The 19,348-nt window shown below is 43.8% G+C and overlaps 1 protein-coding gene across 2 annotated transcripts in view; it reads right to left on the bottom strand.

Moving 5' to 3' along the window:
* Window positions 1-19,348, bottom strand: part of ARP2 (actin related protein 2) — a 184,693-nt gene that overhangs the window by 45,703 nt on the left and 119,642 nt on the right. For both annotated transcript variants that reach the window (XM_086487662.1, XM_086487660.1), the window contains one exon: window positions 10,949-10,998. In XM_086487662.1, coding sequence (XP_086343788.1) covers window positions 10,949-10,998 — 50 coding nt within the window. The remainder of the gene's footprint in view (window positions 1-10,948; window positions 10,999-19,348) is intronic.

The following is a 19,348-nucleotide window of genomic DNA, read 5'->3' on the forward strand; positions in this document are numbered from 1 at the left end:
AAGGAAGGTAGTTGTTTTCATTGTCACATTAAGAGTCACATAAAAAGAACATGTCCTAAGCTTGAATCGAATGAATCTAAAGAATCCACAGAACCCACTTCCTCTGTCAATGCAATAAATGACAACACGAGTGTACCCCAAGTTTCTCATGACCCTCCCATTGATGAGTCCCTCATTAAATGTTATGGTCATATGACAGGGCAACGTTTTATCATATTGTTTGACCCAGGCAGTATGCATGATGTGATCAGTCCCTCTCTTGTTGAGAGAGCACATGAGAGATCGCCTAGAGGTTAGTCAAAAATCTCCTCTCGAGGTCTCTGGCTTCGCTCCCGGTATGGACTCTCTCATCACAAAAGAGTGCCTTGATGTGTTGTTTACAGTTCAACAAGCTGCTTTCCGTAGAAAATTTTTTGTCTCTCCTCTCTCAAGATGTGGTATGATATTGGTCATGCGATGGTTTCGTGAGCATAACCCTCTCATTGATTGGGCGGAAAATACGTTCGATTTCAACGCCAAAAGTGACTCTCCCATTGTCATTCGTGGAGAGAAAGTTGTTCATTCTCCCTCTCTCATTTCTAAAGTGCAGGCGAAGATTGAACGAATTTAGAAAAAGGAGACTCTCTCAGTCTCTTCTTCTCCAAAGCATGACACACAGGATTTGCATGATGATGAGCATGATGATTTGGATGCCAATGACAAGCATGATATTTTGCATGATCAAGATGTGATTTCTCAAAAGTATGATGATCTGTATGATTAAGACGTGATTGTTCACAAGGATGATGGTTTAGTTGATACTTTTTCTAGTGAAGCTAACCTTATTGCAAATTAGATCACTCACGAAGAATTGATCTTGGCTCTCGAGTCGAGGTCCACAGAACCCCCATAGGAAGATTCGATAGATCCCGAAGAACCGATCTTGGCTCCCGAGCCTAGGTTCAAAGAACCCTTACAGGAAGTACTATGTGTTCGAATGATTCGTCAGCACGCATTGTTCGAGTGTTTCATTCGTGATCGTTTCCTGTATTTTCGTCAACGTCTATGTGATCCCTTTTCCTAGGCATGACATATTGTATGTTGAGCACGTTTCACTCACGAATGAGCACGAATGTATGCGGATTGTTCATGAAAAGCTAAAAAGTGTGCATTCAAGGAAGTCACATTCCATGTCCCTTCCTTGGCACGACACAGTCGTAGAAAGAGCACAAGAAAGTATGAGCACCAAGCATGGACATTTCCGTTGTGAATTGCCACAGTTGATTGATTTAGATCAGCAAGACAAGAGTCGATCTCATTGTTTGCGTGTGTGTGGTGAACGGTTTGGCACTCCGTCTATTTGTTCACCTACATTGCATGCACAAGCCTTTAGGAAGACAAGATTTTTTCCAGTCACCTTACATGGAATAGGTATGCTTATGTTTTTGTGTTGGAAGTGGTTTCAGGAATTTTCAGCCTCGGAGATTCTTGAAGAAGAAAGAAGCATAACTCTAGACGAAGTTGAAGCATTGAAGGAGCCACAGAAGACTTTGTCGCTTTCGGCGCGGCCCAGAGAAGCAAGCGTTGCAAACCTTTATGAAGTTCCGAGTTGTGGAAAGAGCTGGCATCAGCCGAAGGACACGAAGCCACACCTATTGTGCCCAAGGACAGTCCCAGAGACAGTGACGCTGACTCTCCACAAGATGGTCACAAGCTGCACATGCGGCCGAGAGACCACTATGTACAAGCCAGCTCCCAACTATTGTAGCTCTATGTGCAACTAGCCACTGGAACAAAGTGACTCGTCTCGGCTGTATGGAGTCCCACAACCTCTCCCAAAAAGCTGCCAAGAACTCAGCTGTGAGACGCTCCTCCGGCCAATGAGGTGCTGCAGCAAGACGAGCCTCTCTCTGTGTTGCCAGTATGTGACGTCCCAGTCGAACAGTGTACTGAAAGAAAAAAAAGGTGTTGTGGCATTAACTACCCCTTTCCATCCCTTTCTCATGCCACATCATCAAAAACGTGTATAACCCTACGCTAAAAACTGATTTTTTTTTCAAAAAACCCATTTTCACCTATTTTTTGGTCAAAAGTTCACCTCAACCTATATACACTCACTAGAAGGCCAATTTTTGGGGAAAAAAATTCCCTCCAAAAAATAACTCTCTCCCTCTCCTCTCCCTTGCCTCTCCCTCTCCCCTAACTCTCTCCCTCTTCTCTTCCGCTCCCTCTCCCCTCTCTCCCTCCCTCCCTCTTCTCCCTTCCATTGCCTTCCTCCTTTGCATCCTACAACTTAGCAGCCATAGTGCACAACAATATCACGAACCATGCATCCCGCACACTATAAGTGTGTATAATTGCTTGCCCACAGAGTTTGCATCAAAAGTCAGACACGTGGGTGACCAAAGATCATGACAACAATGCCATGCTATTGGTTGACACCAATGTCGACCGTTGGGTGGATGTAAGTAATAGTCTATATACTCTAATACATTTAATGTTGTCTTTCTTTCTCTAAAAATTTTAAACCATTTTTCACCAAAATCTCCTATGTGTGTATATGTGTATACTCAACGCGCGCGCACACACACTCATATGCACTCAGTCATCTCCTTCTCTTTCATTGTAGAGCTTGGATAACCTTATAATCTTTGACATAATAGATCTTAAACACCACTTTTCCTGTAAAATAACCTTCTTTGTTACATCTTGCGAGTAGATGCTACAAATCCATGCTTATTAGAGGTGGATAATCTCATCATAATGTATATTTCAGCATTGTTTATTTTCAGTTGGATGGAAATACTTTCCAATTTGTATAGCATATACTTAGCAAGTGCGTTTATTATACAATTTGCAAATGTTGAATTCTTACATGTTTTTGAGCAGGTCTCTAATGTGTCATGGTACAAGGTGACCTCTTACTAAGTTAGTTGAGTGGTGATCTTTGTAAAAATGGCACAAGGAGCTGGCATAACATGAATTTCTATAGCGGCACAAAGCTCTCCTCAAGCAATGTGGATACCACTACACAAAGAGCCATTATGCTAACATCAAGATATCCCCAATAGGACAATACATTAGCTTTCTATCAGCAAGACATACTTTCCTAACATGAGAGCACCCCCACCAATTATATTTTTTATGTGGTCGGTCACCCCATGAGCATACCATGTCATGGAATGGATGCAAGAACTATGACTGCACTACCCCTTGTAAGATGTTCATGAATGTATGTTGATCAAAGTCAATGAGAAGAAATTTGGACTTCTTTGTTTGTTGATGTGTAAGAGCACTCTAGCTCTACCATATTTTGAGTTTGTTTGGTAAGTTAAATAAGAGTGGTAATCATTTAAAGTGTAAATTTATTTTTGTTTGGTAAGATTGTACATGAGAAGACATGATAAAGTAAAAGAGATCTAGAAATGATGTTCAAGGAATCAACCTCGGTGAGATTCCTACCATGCACTTGTGACATCAAAACTAAATATCATGTTGTTGAAACCATTTTGTTGCTTGACCACATGCCAAGGTTCCATTTTCACCATATCTCTCCTTGAACCCTTTGATTTTTGGCATGGTGGGGGGTCCAAGGGAGGGCTATTTTCAAAGTTTAGCTATAAATTTTGTTTGAAGGAAATTTTGGTTGTTTTAAAGTTTGTACACAGTCTAAGAGTTCATTCTAATTGTTATCCTTCAGTTTTAAATTTTCAACGAGGGCACTCTTTGGGAGCCACTTTTGAAGGTGCTAGGGTGAGATTTTGGGAAAGTTTTGTATGTAGAAAATGTAGCCCTTGACACAAGGAAAAACATTGGTTCTTTGAGTATTTTCAGATTCCATGATTTTGATGCTCATTGAAGCCCATAGATTAAAGAAAAAGTAAGAAATGTCTGTTCTACATCATTTTTGTAGAAATTGCCAACTTGCAAGATGATTTTTGGAGAATCAGAGCAAGATATGACTTTTTAGCATCACATGATGGTTGAAGAGCGCGACGAGATGAACAAATTGATAAATGAAGAGGAGATTAGGCGTCACTTGACCATTGTGTTCGAAGAGCTGCACAGTCACAAGTTACTTGTCAATCCTTAAGAAAAGTGAATTCTCCCGGAAGAGATCCACTTTCTTGGTCACATAGTGTCAAACGATGGTGTCCAAATGAATCCCACAAAGGGTGAAGCCAAGGTGGAATCCGTATGTATGTATCTAACGATTCCGTACGGTATAGCCGTACGGTACGTATCGTATGGTACAATACGGCAAGTTTTTTTTTGGTTTTTTTTTTTTTTTTTTTTTTTTGGGGACATTTTCTCCACGGACCACTCGCGCTAGGGGCGCTTTTAGATTGGGATAATAGGGTGAAGGAAACAGAGCCTTAGGCTTTTTTAATCGACCAGGATTACAAAAGACTCTCTTTTGAAAGGTCTGTGAACTTAAATTTAGTGTAATTTTCTTTTTTTACAAATGGTACGTACCTCACGTACCTAATGGTTGGTTCAGTACGGAAGTACGTTCCGTACGTACCTAAATTGTACCGTACACTACGTACCTTTCCACCTTGGTTGAAGCTATTAGGACATGGCGAGACTTAAAGATTCTCCATGATGTCCGAAGCTTCTTGGGATTGTGCTCATACTATAGAAGGTTTATCACGAATTTTGCAGAGATAGCTTCACCTCTTCACGCTTTGCAAAAGAAAGAGTTTACTTTCAGATGGACCAAAGAGAGATTTCAACTTTCAGTCTCTTAAAGGAAAAGTTGACTTCAGATCCCGTGATTGTTTTACCAGATTGCAGGAAGTCATTTGTCATCCACTATGACACGTGTGGCAATAGCATCGGAGCGGTGCTGATGCAAGATGGTCGGCTAGTATCTTATGAGGGAAGAATCTTGCAAGGGCCAGAGAAGACTATGCAAATCTACGAGAAAGAGCTTTTGGCCGTCATTCATGCGCTCTCTAGCTGGAAGCACTACCTGTTAGGTGTTGATTTTGTTGTCCAGACAGATCATCAGACCTTGCGATACTTCTTGACACAGTCAAAGTTATCCGAAAAGCATATGCGATGAGCAAACATTCTTTCTATGTTCCACTTCCATATTATGCATGTGGAAGGAAAGAAGAATGTTGTGGTTGATGAGTTATCAAGGAAGGCACAAATTTCAGCTGTGTCAATCCCTTATCCTCATGAGCTTGATACCATGAAGGGACAATATGCTACTGATGAAGATTTTGCAAGGATTTTTGAACACTTGCAAGATGGGCAACACCATAAGCAACTACCTCCTCAGAGACGGTTTTATGATGATGCATGGCAGACTTTGTGTCACTAAGCCATTACAACATAAGGTCCTGGTAAAAAGTCATGTCCCACCGTATGCAAGGCGTCGTGGAATTGATGCGACAGTGAAAGCGATAAGACATTCTTTTATTGGCCTACTTTGAGCAATGTAGATGCCTTTGTGCGAGCATGCGTGATTTGCCAAAAGGTCAAGTTTGACAGGCAAAAGACAAAGCATTGCTATGGATTTTATCTTTCATCTTCCACGAACACCGACAGGGAATAATGGTATATGGACCATTATTTGCAGGTTCAGCAAGGAGGCCCATTTTATTCTTGTTAGGAAGAAGATAAAATCTGACTAGATGGCATAATTGTTCATGTACAATGTGTTTTAAGTACCATGGTATGCCACAATCGATTGTCAATGATCGTGATCCTTGCATGACGAGTTTGTTTTGGAGAGGATTGTTTGAGAACATGGGCACTACGCTCAAGTTCTCGTCTTCGTTTCATCCACAAACTAATGGACAGTCAGAATAGGCTAATTCTACATTCTTGGATCTGTTGAAATGTTATGTGTCAGATAATAAGGGCAAGTGGGAACAGTATTTGCATTTACTTGAGTATGCGTACAACAATACGGTGCATGCGTCCACAAGCAAGGCACCTTTTGAGATTGTTGAAGGTGGCAAAGGTTCCTCCCATTTTGCATACAAAGGACAAGATTTTTGAGGAAGATCAATATGTTGAGAACATGGATGAAATGTATAAAAAGATTAAGCTTGCCTTGGAGAAGACTTGGGCAAAGAAAAAAAGGGCTGCTGATCGTCACCGTCATGAATTACTGTTGTCACTTGGTGATTGGGTACTTTTACAGTTTCAAAAGGCAAGGTTAAAGAAGATGAAGGGCAAGGAAAGATTGTTTCCGAAGCTTAGCATGCGTTATTATGGGCCTTTTCAAGTGCTTGATAAGATCAGCGATGTCGCTTATAGGCTGAAATTGCCTGACACTTGGAAGATTCATAATGCGTTTCACGTGAGTTTTCTAAGACCCTTTGTTGGTGATGTGCCAGATGTCAAACGACGGGCACCACCTGCCAATAGAAAAGAACAGACTGAATAAACTTTTAGCACTTCAATAACAACTGAACTGAGAGAGAGAGAGAGAGAGAGAGAGACGACACGCGACACAGAGTGGCGGAATTCCACCGCAGAGAGTATTGGCCCCAAACCTTGGCGCCCCTTTCGTTATTTCTTTATATTGCATCAACTCAGTACAAGCCAGTAGTCCAGACTCTACACCTTCTCCAGGAAGCATGCCAGAGAATGAGCCCATGGCCTTGTATTTAAAGGCCCTAGGCCCCAAAAGCAGTTTACATGAAAAGCCTTCAAACTCAAAAGCGCAATGCCAAAAAGCTGCCAACATAAATCACGGAATTCTGTACAAATGCCCTGTCAGTAATCAGCATAAAACGCGGAAATCCGTACAGTCTGCCACGTCATCAGCCAGTGAAAAATCCGGAGAGTCCGTACAGCTGCCACGTCATCAGTTTTTTTGTGCAAGTCTTGGTGTGTGTGTGGGTCTTGCTTTATTTTAATTCCTTTATGTCACTAGGGCCCCATCAGACAGGGTCCCCATAAGTTGGTAGGACTTCTTCTTTTGTTACTTGTTCTTCTTAGGGTTTAGGTCCCTCAGCCGTGATGTGAAGGTTGGCTCTGCTCTTTACTGACTTGACACATCAACAGTTTGTGACTTCCCTCCTTGAAAGAGAGTAATCGTCCGCGATTACAGCATATCTGCAAAACAACTCAAGTTAGCTCAAAAATTTCGAGGTCATTCGGAGGGACAATCAATTTGCTCTTTTTTTTGTTAAGGAGTTGGCTTCTCCTTTCGGCTCTTTTGATCAAGGAGTTGGCTTCTCCTTTCGTCCAGATCGGAACTCTTGATATTCCAGTGTAGTAAAATTAGCCATCACACCCGGACCGCACTGATCTTCCACGGGTGTTTTGATGCACTAAAATTACATACCCCGGCAATCTCATCCAATCAGGAACATTCAGCAAATGGCACATCACAATGCAACACAAATGCTCACATATGCATATTACAAGACATAGAAACATAAAGTCACCGATGAACACTCACCCCATCCCGGTCCGAGCCATGAGCTGTTCAACGACTCTCTCATCACTCCTTTCGCAAATAACCTAAGAAGGTTCGGGCCATGAAATATAGAGGCCGTTTACAACCAAACGCCCCCCAGACCCCAGCTTGCGTCGTTTGGAGGTACTAAGAGTGAGGACTGCTCAGACTTCTTAATACTTCCCCCATAAATAATCGTCCAAGTCCAGTCATGAGTAAAAACAACACTTTTCAATCATTCAATACTCCCCCCGCAAATAACCACAAGGGTCCAGGCCATGAGTATGAACAAGCATTCTCAAACATTGTTTCTCACTACTCCATCCGGGAGTGAAAATCGCCAATCATTGTAAACAGTATTAAAACCAGAGTCAGACAATTCAAATCGGCGCCAAGATAGATTTAAATTAGATACCATCCATTTCAAACAAATTTCAAACACGATCACAACAAGTTCTCAAACTTAAAAAAACAATCTCAACATCACTTGAGCTCAAAAAGTCGATTGACTTTCCATCCTGTAACCTGCACCAAAAATTAGGGTTAGATTCCTTCCATAAGGTCGTAGCCAGCCATAGTATCATCCATCAACTCTTGGACAGACAGTGTTTCTTTGGCGGCGATGGTAGTCCCAAGATAACAATCGCACTTGACCTCCAAGGTTATCAGCTCCAGAAGAGACATCTACTCAGGGATGTTGAGAAATTTCAACTTATAATCTGCTAGGGTTTCCATGGCAAGCATTTCAGGATACCCCAACTGCTTGGTAGCTATAGACATCAACGTCTGCATGGCACTGCTTTTGAGAAAAACAGTGACTCGAAACAAATCTTGGATCCTTCTCTTGCAAGTGATCTATTTGGCTTATGCCCTGTAAGACATGAGCAGTGAAGACGGGAGCGCGCCCGATGCGCGATGTATGAAGGGTGGGAGTGGCTAATAAGTCTGGGGTCGCTACCCGAGGATACTTCAAATAAAATTCCAGTTTCCAATGGACTTTTGGAAGCGCCGGTTTGCTCTGTCTGCTCTTTGGTAGGACCGGTATGCTTTAAGAAAAGCACACGCTTGATTCTCTGATACCACAGTCACAAGACAGGCACCACGTGGCAATAGAAAAGAACAGACTGAACAGACTTTGAGCACTTCAATAACAACTGAACTGAGAGAGAGAGAGAGAGAGAGAGACGACACGCCACACGGAGTGGCGGAATTCCACCCAGAGAGTATTGGCCCCAAACCTTGGCGCCCCTTTCGTTATTTCTTTATATTGCATCAACTTAGTACAAGTCGGTACTCCAGACTCTGCACCTTCTCCAGGAAGCATGTCCCAGAATGTGCCCATCGCCTCGTATTTAAAGGCCCTAGTCCCCAAAAGCAGTTTACACGAAAAGCCTTCAAACTCAAAAGCTTCTGGACTCATTAAGTCATTTGTATCTATGTGTAATGACCTTTCTAGCGGGTACATGCGATGATAAAAGCGTGCTAAGTTCTAACAACACAAGATCATCAATGGCATGTATATATGGCATGCAATCGAGCACGTTTGCGATTTCAAGAGGGGGGTATGTCACGAGGACGTGGCAAATGCTAACCTTAGTTGTTGGTTTCTTTCCGATGATTTTTATTTAATTTTTAGGACCCTCTTTTTGAAGTCACAAATGGCCGAACATTGTATGGCCAGTGTGAAATGGCCGATGGCCGAGAGTTTCACTCGCAGACGGGAAGGCCTTGTCGCCACGAGTTGGTCGGGCCGACCGGCACTCGAATCCGAGCAATAAAAGGGTGTCTCGGCTCAGTTCGAAGTCATTTAGGCCCCCTCGTTACACTTATAAGTCGGTGGGTACTAGGAATTAACTCACAAGAGGCTAAGTGGGCACATGGCCGCTCCTGAGCAAACATGCCAAGCCAGCATGAAGTGGGGGCGCGCAAATCAAGAGAGGAGGCTGATTTTCACTCATTAAGTGAACTATAGTGTGTGGGTGAGTAGTGGGTGCAAGTTTCACAGCTTTAATGGAAAGCTTTCCTTCTCCCTTGCTTTATGTAGCGCGATGAATCCGCTCTCGTGCACCTCTCTCCCCCTTTGAATACAGAAATGTCATGCCCCGCTCGAGGGCTTTTCATCTGTATGTATAGTCGTGTGGGTTCATGCGTGATTGCCGAGGCAAGAGCCTCTTGCACAGAACTAGATTAGCTAGTTGCTAATCCCCCGCACATACAGGTGAATTCGGAGAGATTTCACGCCAGAAATCTCGTCCGATTCAAAGGCAAGTAGCCCTACAGGTGCGGGAGCTTGAGGACTTGCTACGGATGCAACCGACTCGGGAAACGGTGCCCAAAACAGAGAAATACAACCTGCTGTGTATTCTTGCAGGTTTAGGGTTTCGATCCTAAACGGTCCCTAATACCCCCACGAGGTCCGTGGACGCGAGAGGACCGCTGTGTGAATGATCTGGCGCATTTTCAAGGCAAAAAACAGAGAATTCAAATGCTGCAGATTCTCGCCAGGTTTTGCAAAGTGTCCGTATGCGTGAGGAAAGTCACTTTTTTGCGTGGGGATATTGTCTATGAAGCATCCTAGTACAGTTATGCTGCCAAAATCGGGCCAGAGCGGGTCATTTTCATCCCGGATTATGAGGGACAGCTCGCAAGAAATCACAGTTTTATTCCCTCTTTGAATACAATAAAAGAGTTACCGAAAGGGTAACGGGAATTGACACGTCAAACACACACGGCTTGGAAGCTAGAGCACTACCAAGTAGACGCCAACACATGTTGGGCCCAAAGACTGGCGCCAGGTTTTTAGTTGCAAAGTTTCTCTGTGTCCTAAAGTCTAAAGTAAGGTTTGGGGTGAAAGCCTACGTCTACCGCCCTACGGGCCGGTTTCAGCAAGACATGTGAGGTGATACACAAAATAAAATAAAAAGGCCCTAGATGGTGGTAGACAAAATGAAACAGAGAAGGCTCCAGCTAGAGCACTTGATATATGTGGGAGCTAGCTTCCTTATTGCTGCATATGATCCTTGTGGTTGTATGTGAAGACTGTCTGCCCACTTGGAGTTAGTAACACTGTTGTGCCTATCTCAAAACTTGAGTCACACAAAGTCCAGCAATAATCCTGCTATCATGGTTGGCTTTCCTTCATTAGCATGAGTTTAGTCCATGGATCATGACAAATAGTATCCGAGCTCTGGGACAGGCAGGCTCTGAGCAATGTCTTCAGCATTGGATCATTTCTTTGAGCTTAAAGCGGAGGATAGAGCCTATGGGAAGCGGATTTAGTTTTTCTTGTGAGGACTTTTGCAAGGCTTTTGACATGCACAACTTATGAATAGACTACATATATTGGGAGTTCTACCTGTAGTCACGGGAGAACGTGACCATAGGAATAAACATAAAGAAGTAATGTGAGGACACTAGGAAGGGATTATTTGAGTTGCTACCTTGTGGGCTGAACTTTGTCACCAACATTTAAGATTCCCCAATTCAAATGCTGAAGCACACAAAAAAAAAATTGGCAAGTACTACTGAAAAGGAAAGACTCACCACATGAGTAACTCCATCACCAGAATCTACCACCAAACCAGTTAAAAGTCCTGCCCATCATGCATGCACTTTAGTTGTAGTATGAAAACAAAAATGAGAAAAGATCATTTACATTTGTCCACGACAGGAGTCAGTATGAAGTCAAAGCATATAGAAACTTGAAAATGACTAAAGCTGTCACGGGACGGGCACCACGTGCCAATGGAAAAGAACAAATTGAACAACTTTAAGTACTTCAAATAACAATTGAACTAAAAGAGATGCACGACACACAAGATGGGGAGTGGTAGAGTCCCATCCCAAGAGAGCATTGGCCCCAAACCTTGGCGCCCCTTTCGGTATTTCTTTATATTGCTTGCAATCAACACATCGCCAATACTCCATCCTCTGCACCTTCCCACTGAGACGTCTAGAGAAATGAGTCCATGGCACAAATTTAAAGGCCCATGGACCTATGAAAAGCAGTTACATGAAAAGCTTCAAACTTAAACGGTACGGTTCCAAAAACTGGTGTGAAAAGCTATCAGCGGAAATTACGAAAATCCATACAACTGCCAAGTCATCAACGTAAAACGCGGAAATCTGTACAGGTGGCATGTCAGCATGTCAGCGCGTTTTGCGGGTTATCCGTACAGCTGCCACGCCATCATCTTCTACGCTTTGTGTGTGTTGGTCCCGCTTTAGTTTTCATGCCTTTAGGTCCCATGGGCCCATTGGACGGGGTCCCATAAGTTGGTAGGACTTTTTCTTCTTCTGCTGCGGCTTCTTCTTAGGGTTTACGCCCCTTGGCCGGGATCTGCACGTTGGCTCCGTTCTTCAATGGCAAGACACATCACCAGTTTGTGACATCCCCCTTCTTAAAAGAAAGTATATCATCCACAATTACCGCATATCTGCAAAACAACTCAAGTTAGCTCAAAAATTTCCAAGATTCATTCTAAGGGACAATCAGTTTTCTCATTTCCAAATTGGAGCTCTTGATATCCGCCCGCGCACTTGAGGCCCTAGAACTGCTAGTTCTATTCTGATGTGCACACAACTAATTAGATAACTATTTTCTCGTAAATAAATTAATTATTTACAAAGTCTAACATTGTTTCTCTTACGGGCGCTCAGACCTTGTCTCGTTGGAGCTGCAGGTCCACACAGCCGGATGAAGCTCGTTCCACCACATGTCAAGGAGGGATGGGGAGGGGGGGCTGGGGGGCCGGGGGGGTCCCTCTCCCTTTCATGACCTAAATTAGTTATTTTCATAGTTAGCACAGATGACAAAGGGCTTGTTGAAGTAGTTGCCACCCCCCACCCCCCTTTTCTCTCTCTCTCTCTCTCTCTCTCTCTCTCTCTCTCTCTCTCGCGCGTCGATTTGAATTCCAGGCTCCAGCTCGCCTCGTGCATGTGGCTTGTTTACATGCTACACAACTCCACCATTCCATAACTTGGGACATTGGACCTGACGCTTCATCTAAGTGTCAGATTGTCTCTCTCCTACCGGATTGAGGGGAGATTGACACGTGGGCTATACACTATTGGAAATGAAGCTCGCTTCATGTAGACCATAGATAGGAAGACACAGAGTGATGGAGAACCATGTCCCTCTTCAAAAAATAATATCATAATTTTAATATACATAACTCTCTCTCTCTCTCTCTCTCTCTCTCTCTCTCTCTCTCTCTCTCTCTCTCTCTCTCAGAATGTTGGTATGGACAGATAACAGCATGGTCTCAACATGGATAGATTACCTTCGCTTCAATACTCCCTGGATGCACCCTCCTTGTCTCTCATACGGACAGAGATCACCAGACTCATACATCAGGATCTGATGCAGCTAGATAACAGGAGCACATGGATACAACGGACATAGGAGTTGGACACGAAGATGGCATTCTACAGAATGCATCTTCTCCAACTCACGGAGGACGTCTTTGTGACTAGGCTTGCATACATGGATACACACTTATCTCACGGAATAAGATGCGCTATTGGAGAAATATGCACATCCTCAAATCAGCTCCAAATCGACATTGGCCGATTTTGAGGGGTGCCGGCAGGGGCCAGGATATGTCACCTATGTAACTTAGAGCCAGAGACAGAGCTGCAATACACGTCACTGCCCAGCATACTATGAGATACGCAACCACTTCCACTGCCTATTCAGAGAAGGGTTCGGACCTTTTTCTAGAGTCATGAGATACAAGGATCAGAGGTGTCTCGGATTGTTCCTGCTAGAGCTGCGCAGACTTAGGGAGAGCTTGTTGAGGACATCAGGGGAAAGACAGTCTTAGAGACGAATCAAAGATTTCTTTACACCAGCCAAAGGAGAGCCAACGGAGCAATCATTACAACAAATCTCAAAGCCTACTCATACTAAAGGTACGCTGCTTGACCGAGCCACTGAGCTTGGCAGATCCAGAAGCCCAAGACCTCGGGGGGTCTCCCACTACCGACGAAGGCTACAACAGAAGATACAAATCACTCTAGCTCGACATGCAAGACGCCCAACCAGAGTACTGACCATGGAGGAGGTCGATGAGATCCGATAGCGACTGATGAGAGATTTCATATAAACCCACAAAACGTTTCATATAACATTTCAATTCATCTCTCTCTCTCTCTCTCTCTCTCTCTCTCTCTCTCTCTCTCTCTCTCTCTCTCTCTCTCTCTCTCTCTCTCTCTCTCTCTCTCTCTCTCTCTCTGTGTGTGTGTGTGTGTGTGTGTGCGCGCGCGCGCGCACGTGTTCCAGCTAGTAGCACTTCTAGTTTCATTTTTATTTTTTTGCACAAAAATGTGGTATCAAGTTCACTTGTTCCTAATGGTTCAATCTCATAGGTCATTTTGGCCTCTTCAATATGTTGTGTATCTTTTCATTTTTCTCCTATGGCGTTCAAGACACAGTTGGTTGCCGCTGTGAATGTGTTTTCTCGGTTGGTGCAGAGTCGAGCTCTCTCTCTCTCTCTCTCTCTCTCTCTCTCTCTCTCTCTCTCTCTCTCTCTCTCTCTCTCTCTCTCTCTCTCTCTCTCTCTCTCTGTTTTTTTTCTCTAGCCAATAGCACTTCTAGTTTCATTTTATCTTTTTGGCAAACTGAATATCCGGCCTCGTGTTGCATACATAAATGAGGCAGCCAACAGCAGTTTGGTAAAGAGTGACATCAGCAGGATCACCAGCATCATGTTGATATACCTTCATAAGTTCAGAATAGTCTGAACTCACTCATTATAAGAGGGAATAAAGCACTCGTAAAACTATAAAAGCAAGGGACACAAGAAAAGAAAAGAAAAACAAAAACAAACAAAAAAACAAACTAAATCACTTAGTTTGTTACGAAACAAAACTAGATAAAACAAAACATTATTAACTTAAAAATGTTTTTAGAAAAGGCATGTGTAAAATAAGTTGACGCAACTTACTTGGCTTAAAACAAGTACTCGACTTTAAGCAAAAAAGTATAAGACATCTTAAAAACTTAATCCTAGAAATCAAACTTCACACAACAACTTCTAAAGGAACACATTCTTAAGTCCTCAGGTAAGCTAAATACGAAATCGAAAAATGAATACTGCTACAAACCTACGAAGAGCAAAGAACCAAACTTGACAATATGTGATCTCAACTTCGCTGCTTGTCCAAACAGGAAGAATAAGATTATCACCTTTATCATACATAGCTTGGACAACAGCTATGACATCCCTACTAACATCGTCAGTGCCCAAGAGTAGGTGCAGGTTGAAGAATCAATTTCAAACCTGTTTCCATGGGAGTAGCAATAGGTTTGCAATCCTCAAGTCCAAAGTTACATAGCAATGTCCCTATGTAACTTTTCTGACACACAAAGTGAGCTTATACAGCCCATGGAACAAAACCCCAGATGCAACGATTTCATCACCAAAACTGGGATCGTGAACTGTACATCTGTCATCCACAAATTTGACTACCAAGTCCAACTCTAGCAAGTGCAGATACAAACAAAAGATTCTTCTTGATCCCAGGTACATAAAGTGCATCAACAAGTGTGAAAGAACTGCCATAAGCAGCAGTAAGCACAATCTTTCCAACTCCCTGAACCGGATAAGAGGCATTGTTGGCACAAGTGATTGAATTCCCATGAGGGACAGACTCGAGAGAGGTGAACGATTCACGATGTGAGGTAATGTGCTTTGTAGCACCACTATCGAAATACCACACATGTGAATCTGCAGCAACTGACATGCATGCATCATGGACAGCAGGATTGTAAGTGCACTCTGCACTAGAAGCACATTCTGCATCAACATCAACATCACAGAAGACTCAACAATGGCTGCATTTGTAGTGGGACCAGCATTTGCAGTGAAACCACCCTCTTTCTTCTTAGCGTCTTTTGCCTTCAACTTAGGACACTGCTTGATCAAGTAATCATTAGCTTTACAAAAATGGCAACGCATCTTCTTTTTGCCCTTATCACCAGAATTGCCAGACGAAGTGCTGCCAGCAGAAGCATTGGGAACAGAAGTTTAGCCACTCGCAGCAGAACCATAAGAAGTGGCTGCATTGCTGTTACCACCCTTTCTTTGAGAAGCAATAAAAGCCGGTTCAAATGCACACTATCTAGTCCTGTTTTTTCTGGAAAGTAACTCTTGCAACAGCAATGTGCATAATGCATCAAACTTGACAACTTCTGGATTTCCTTGGGTCATAAGTCTCCAAGTACTAGCCAAAGTCTAGTAAGGCATCAAGAACACTCTCCACAAGAGAACTGTCTGAAATGACTTCACCTGCAGAAATAAGTTGCTCATTGATATCCTTGACACCAGCAAGAAAAGTATCCATATCATCAACCTCATGCATAATCTTCGACTCCAACTCTTTACGCAATGAAGCAATTTTAGCCTCATTGCGGCTTGCATAAAGACCTGCTAGAATATCCCAAGCCTGTTTTGCAGATTTTGCTTAACGAATGTGAGGAACAATGGTGCGCTTCACAAACAACGCAATCAATGCATAAGCCTGCGCATCCTTTAAATCCCAACAAGCGTTTTCTGCCGTAGGAAAAACAACTCTAATAGCAGCAATCCTTGCAACAAGACCTACAACATCCTCAACATCACCTACATCCTCAGAACCAGGACATACATCAATGCCCTGCACAATATTCCATACGCCCTTTGACACAAGAACGTGTTGCATCATATAAGCCCACATAGGGTAATTGTCCCCATCCAACCTGTCCTCAGCAACAAACATCTTGAAGACATCTGTGTTGTTGGCAGCCATGGTAAATGCTGCACCTGATGTGAAAACTGCCCAAAAATAGGACAAACATAGCGGAAACAACACGTGCTATATAGCACAAACTGTAGAAGACTGTAAGGCACCTGTTATGCAGAAAACGGCACTGACAGAAATTCTGCACAAAATGACGAAATTACCTGTGCAGACCTGCTTGTAGTAGAAACGGAGGCCGAACGATCCCGAATCAAAAATCTGAGCAGACTACACTCTCCGAGCTCTCCCGAAATATTTGTCGACCTAGGAACGCTCGCCAAACCTCACTGTAATCGAAAAAAGTTAGCAGGCGTGTACTGGAGCAACTGGCGACTAAGCCCGGGAGGACGTAACCTGCTCTGATACCAATTGTTGGAATTAGGGTTGCAAAGAAATGCACACGGCTTGAAGAAGACGAAGGAAGTTCAAGGCACACAATAGAGAGTGTGTTACTTAGTGTGCAATGGAAAGATAGATAGCCCTAGAGTGGTGGGCGTATATACAATGCACAGGGAAAAAAACCTCCTAAAGAGGGAAAAAAAGCCCCGGCGGTCCTAGTGTGTTCACACACACATCACTACCACATGTATATCGTAACATCTCTCTCTCTCTCTCTCTCTCTCTCTCTCTCTCTCTCTCTCTCTCTCTCTCTCTCTCTCTCCATGGACCGGTCACAGGTGTCTCTATTCTGCGGGTCATTATCGTGCTCTTCCAGGCACCTATCCATGTAAGTGGATTTGCCACCGCTCAATGAGCACAAAACAGGGTCAGGTGGATTTGCCGCCGCTCATTGAATTGGCTTGGTTGTGCAATGTATGTGCATGCATGCGTGGATTCGAAGTCCAGGCCCTAGTCTCTCTCTCTCTCTCTCTCTCTCTCTCTCTCTCTCTCTCTCTCTCTCTCTCTCTCTCTCTCTCTCTCTCTCTCTCTCTCTCTCTCTCTCAAAAATCGAGGTTGTCTCGTTGTCCACTTGTGCGACCGCCTGTCTACTGTGTCACGTCACGTAGGGCACACACGCCTACAAGTTGCTGCATGAAGCTTGTGTTGCCATGTGCCGTCGGGGGGGGGGGGGGGGCACGGAATCCCTCCCTCTTTTATTATAGTATAGATGCCTAGTTGTCCCTTTTGGCCCCTCGGCAGTTGTCCATAAGTTGGCACAACTTATTATTGGTCATGCCACGTCAGTAGTTTGTGACAACAGCAGCAACCAATTGTGTCCTAAGCGGATACTCGTCTAGTTGCCCAATCATAAACCCTTGACCTTGTGGAGCATTCAAATCAACTAACGGTATAGATATGGGTGGCAATGAACTCTCGCGACGCTCAAACACTGGAGGAGGAACAGCCTGTTTGTCCTGTGAAGAGGAACCCTCTTCCATGGCGTCGTTTTCTCCCGTCAACCATAGTGTAATTCCGAGTTCCTATGCTCTGCGGCTTCGCCGCAAACCTGCAAGTTCCTGCGAGCTGTCCGGCTTTTACCGGGCTGAAAATGATCTACTCTAGCCCGATTTCAGCAACATAACCGCAATAGAAGGCTTCACAAACAAAATCCCCATGCAAAAGGTGACTTCCCCGATGCATACGAGCACTTTCCCAAACCTGGCGAGAATCTGCAACATACAGAATTCTCTGTTTTTCGCCCCGAAGATGCACCAGACCACCCATATAGCGATCCCATCACTTCCCCGAAGCTCCTGGGGGTATTAGGGATCAATTAGGGTCAAAACCTAAACCTGCAAAAATACACAGCAAGCTGTAGTTTACTGTTTCAGGCTCCGTTTCGCGTGCCGGTCCCATCCATAGCAAGCCCTCAAGCTCCCGCACTTGTAGGGCTACTTGCTCTTTGAATCAAATTTCTCGCGTGAAATCTCTCCGAATTCACCTGTACCCGAGGGGAACTAGCAATTAGCTAATCTAGTATTTGTGCAAGAGGCTCCTGCCTCGGCAATTATGCACGAACCCACACAACTGTACATACAGATGAAAAGCCCTCAAGCGGGCATCACGATTCTGTATTCAAAGGGGGAGAGAGATGCACGAGAGCGAAATCATCGTGCTACACACCTGCACCCACTATTCACTCACACAGTAGTTCACAATGAAGAAATTTCAGCCTCTTCTCTCAGTTTGGGCGCCCCGCCCCCTCTTCATGCCGAGTCTGGCAAAATGGTGTGGAGCCACCAAGAGTCCACTTTGCCTCTTTTGAGTTAATTTCCTAGTACCACCAACTTATAAGTGTCTAAATGACTTTGAACAGAGCCTAGACACCCTTTTCTCCTCGGATTTCAGTGCCAACTGGCTCGACCATCTCGTGGCGGCCTGCCCTTCAGAGCTACGGTGAACTCTCGCCATTGACCGTTTCACACTGCCACACAATGTCCGGCCATTTGTGACTTCCAAAAGAAGGTCCCAAAAATAAAATAAAATCAAGGGAAAGAAACCAACAACTAAGGTTAGTGGTTGCCACAACCTAGTGAGAGTTTGATCAAGTGATCATTAGCTTTACAATAATTGCAACACATCTTCTTTTTGCCCTTTTCAATAGAATTCCTAGACAAGGTGCTGCCAGCCGAAGCATTAGGAACAGGTGATTTGCCACTCACTTAAGAACCATGAGAAGTGGCTACATTGTTGCTACCACCTTTTCTTTGAGACAATAAAAGTCTGCTCAAATGCACGTTGTTGAGCCCTGTTCTTTCTTGAAAGTGACTCTTGCAGCAGCAACGTGCATAATGCATCTAACTTGACAACGTCAGGATTTCCTTGGGTCATAAATCTCAAGTACTAGCAAAAGTTTGGTAAGAAACTAGCAACACATCAACAACTGTCTGCACAAGCGCACTGTCAAAAATGACTACACCTGCAGCTTCCTCATTTTATAATCTTCGACTCCATCTCATTACAGTGCAATGCAATTTTAGCCTAATTGCGACTTGCATAAAGACCAGACAGATATCCCAAGCCTGTTTTGCAGATTTAGCTGAACGAATGTGAGGAGTTATAGTGCGCTTCACGGATAACACACTCAATGCATGAGCTTGTGCATCCCTAACATCCCAACAAGCTTGCTCAGCCATAGGCAAAACAGCTCTGGCAGGAGCAACCCTGCCACCAAAACCTGCAACATCCTCAACATCGCTGTATTCTCAGAACCAGGACACA

Source organism: Adiantum capillus-veneris, chromosome 17 (assembly GCF_014529385.1).
Source record: "Adiantum capillus-veneris isolate H3 chromosome 17, ASM1452938v2, whole genome shotgun sequence".
In the NCBI taxonomy this organism is placed as follows: Eukaryota; Viridiplantae; Streptophyta; class Polypodiopsida; order Polypodiales; family Pteridaceae; genus Adiantum; species Adiantum capillus-veneris.